At 49.2% G+C, this 3,319-nt stretch overlaps 1 protein-coding gene across 8 annotated transcripts in view; it reads right to left on the reverse strand.

Moving 5' to 3' along the window:
* CAPRIN2 (caprin family member 2) overlaps nt 1-2,345 on the reverse strand; it is a 73,326-nt gene extending 70,981 nt beyond the window's left edge. For 7 of the 8 annotated variants that reach the window (XM_025209047.1, XM_006027752.3, XM_014521859.2 and 4 more), the window contains exons 1-2: nt 2,315-2,333; nt 1,444-1,703 (exon numbers count right to left, since the gene is read on the reverse strand). In XM_025209047.1, the coding sequence (XP_025064832.1) occupies nt 1,444-1,689 (246 nt within the window). In that variant the 5' untranslated portion in view covers nt 1,690-1,703; nt 2,315-2,333. Of the gene's footprint in view, nt 1-1,443; nt 1,704-2,217 lie in introns of all 8 variants that reach the window. The other variant, XM_025209044.1, reaches the window with a different exon arrangement.
* Nucleotides 2,346-3,319: the final 974 nt, after the last annotated feature.

Here is a 3,319-nt window from a genome sequence, read left to right on the forward strand (position 1 = left end):
GCTTTGTTTAACTATTCAAATTACCACTTCCACAATTTCTCACAAGAAAAATGCCTTCACTGCCAGAGGGAAAAATAGTTCAGAAGGACAGGGATGGATTAACCTTTTATAGTGAGCCCTAGGCAAACGAACTCATAGGCTCCTCACTTAATATACTGTATATTTACATTACTTCCCCCCTCCCACTCAATTGTAATATTTAAAACAAGCACAACTGGGCCCCTTCTTCACTTAAGGCCATAGGCATGTGCCTAGTTTGCCTATGTGTTAACCCAGCCCTGCAAAAAGATACAAGTAGGTATAGCAAATCTTACACTTTACATTTCTTTACAAGAAACTAATTAACACAATGCCTATATTTTAAAAAGTTATTCAGGATTACACATTCTTGAAGTAAAAAAAGGCAAGTCTAATGCTTAAAACACTACATATAATACCCTTTGCTCTGTAGGTTCATGAAAATTTATCATTTTTACTGAGAAAACTTAAAATAAATAAATTCCTGTTTCAAATCTAGAAAGCAATCATAGATGCTTTTAGATTGCAAATGCCATTTCATTCATGACTATAAACTTTTAACTGCTAAAAACCAATCTATCCATGTCTAAATTTAGATTTCTTTCTACACTCAATTAAGAATAAATGCAACTTTTCATCTAGTATTTTGAAGCCATAGCCCTTTACCAGATTGCCAACAGTTCTCCTAGCAAGCAGCCTTCCAAAAAATGCTTAAAATTTAAAAAAGGACATTGACAACTGAATCAGTTATTGAAAAAAAATGCATGTGCTCCTGCAGTCTAGGCACCAAACTTCATAAGAAATTGAAAATACATAATAAAATATAATCAGCATTGACTTGAGTCAGAGGAAGCAATTCTCTCAATCTGCGCTTTTAAAATGCACTTCTGGGTCCCAATTTTCACTATAAAAACAAGAAAAAAAACACACTAAATTTTATATGTACAAAGATTATGAACTCAGATTTTAGAATAGCTCAATTTTAGTTTTATTTACAAAAGAACTAATGAGGGGGTTATTACTACACAACCTTTGTATGCAATACAACCAAGTTAGCTTACCACCATTGCCACGCAGTTTCCCCATTTCTAGATTTAACAGCAGTACAGTTAGCAAAAAAATCTTTAAAAAAAGGAAACAAATAAATACTGAAGTGTACAAGAATGAGCCATACTTTTCACATTTGATGAATTTCCCTGCCAAGTTTGGCCTTGAGCACTACTGCTTAATCTGAACCGTAGCCATGTTAAACTGCTTTACAGGTCACTTGATAATAGCTGCAGTCATCGCATCACATCCATACTGTTGCTTTTAAGAACTGCTGTGTGTGGTCTCACAGCATGGCTGAAAGCTAACTATCAATTAACTGCAACTTGAATAACTAAAACACCACTTTTTTTAATGAGATGAAGAAGCCAAAGTTACCTTCTTTTTCTCAATGTTCCTGATCTTGTGTTTGAGGCAGATGATCCCATTTTCAATGTAAGTCTCGTATGCCTGGGCAGTATTGGCTGCAGAGTTCAGAGCCGACTGCAGGGGGCTCAGCGGAGGCTGACCCTCCCCCAGCTGATTCACCTGCTGCTTGGCCAGCTTCATGCTCTTGTCCTCCCCTTCCTCGGAGAGGACTGAAGGCGACAGGCAGCGAGCCTGGGCTTGGGAAAGCTGCACCATTGAAACGGATGGGGCTGCAAAGAGATTTACTCTTATTATTGCTCTTACCACGTAAATGAACACACCCAGGTACCAAAAAAAAAATTCAAGACATCCCCTTCCAGTTCCAACCTTCATCCATTCAAACATCTCTAGCACAACCTCCAACCGCGACAAACTTCCCCTGGCTCAAGTGTCTCCTAGCCCCTTCTCCCCATGCCGCTCTCCAGTCACCCCGCACAGCAGCGCCAGGGATGCTTCCAGAAACCTCAGCGCCCATGCGAGGCTCCCTGCCCCATCGCGCCCGGGGCGGGGGCACAAGAAGCGGCGAGTGCTCTGGTTTCGGGCACGAATCTCTCGCCCTTCACAGGACGATGCGGCCCCAGGCAGGGCCGGGCGGGGCCAGACGCGTGCGGGGGGTCCCTGCCCGCCCGGCCTCTCAAGGGCTCCGCCGACTCGGGGGGAAGCAGCTTCCCCCTGCGGCCCCGGCGGGACGGGGCGAGGCCGCCCACAAACATGGGCCACCGCCACAGGGAGCGCGGAATTCACCTCCGCCGCCACCGCGATGAACGCTGCTGCGAGTGCGGACGATGGATACGGCGGCAGCGGCCCTAGCCCGCTCCCTCTGCTCCGCCTCCCCGCTCACCTCAGCAACCGCAGCGCGCCCAGCCCGCCCCACCGCCCGCCTTGCCCCTTATATAAGCGCCCGGCCCCCAGGGGCGGGGCCTCGCAAACGTCACCCCCGCCTTCCAATCACCGCTGGCTTCCGCCTACCCACCTGGCTCCGCCCCACCCTCGGCCCTACCCACGTGACCTTAGGGACAGTTATACCTCGGTCGTTGGGGCTCGCTCGAGACGTCCTGACCATCCGGGAGCAGGGCGGCCATGTTGGGGGCGGGGCGCGCGTGACATAACTGCCTCCTTCCCCCCCCCCCATCGGCGCACCATCCTCGAGCTGGGGGGGGTCTTCACAGGGGCAGCCTGGGTCCAAGTGCTCCTGCATCTGTCACGCGCACAAACACACGCCAGGCACTTATACACATGTATTTACACACTTACTTCCCATGCCTGAGCATGTTAAGGTGATTTCGGTGCACATCCACACAAGGGCACGCCAGTGCGCATTCAATCTGGGCCCTAATAGCCAAGTTGCGTTAGCATAGGTAGGTGCAGACGCATGAATGGGCATTAACGTGGCGTGCACCCACTAACAGGTGGGCTAATGTGACTTGGCCACTTGCGCCTACTTTTGATACCTGCTTTTTGCGGGTATCAAATTTAGGCTCGTATGACCTTACATCGCCATTTTTAAGGTGCATCAAAGGCATGCACATGTAGACGTGTGCCCTTAATGCACCTTTAAAACAACGATTTTAGGCTACACCTGCTTAAAAGAGGCCCGGGTGGATACACCCAGAGGTCAGGGCCCTGCTGCCTTTGCAGTGGGGGGAGGGGGCTTCCAGTCACAAGCAGTCGCTCACCTCAGTCCTGCCTCATGTAGCTGTTGGTACAGAGCGGGTTGGCCACCTCCGCTGTGGCTCCAGGCTGAATCCACGCTGGGGGCTCTTCAGGGGCTGGATCCAGCATGGGTGCAGCTACCAGGGGTGTGGGGGCAGTGGGAGTGGGATGTCCAGCAACTGTAAGGGGTCCA

This window comes from Alligator sinensis, unplaced genomic scaffold (genome assembly GCF_000455745.1).
Source record: "Alligator sinensis unplaced genomic scaffold, ASM45574v1 scaffold659_1, whole genome shotgun sequence".
In the NCBI taxonomy this organism is placed as follows: Eukaryota; Metazoa; Chordata; order Crocodylia; family Alligatoridae; genus Alligator; species Alligator sinensis.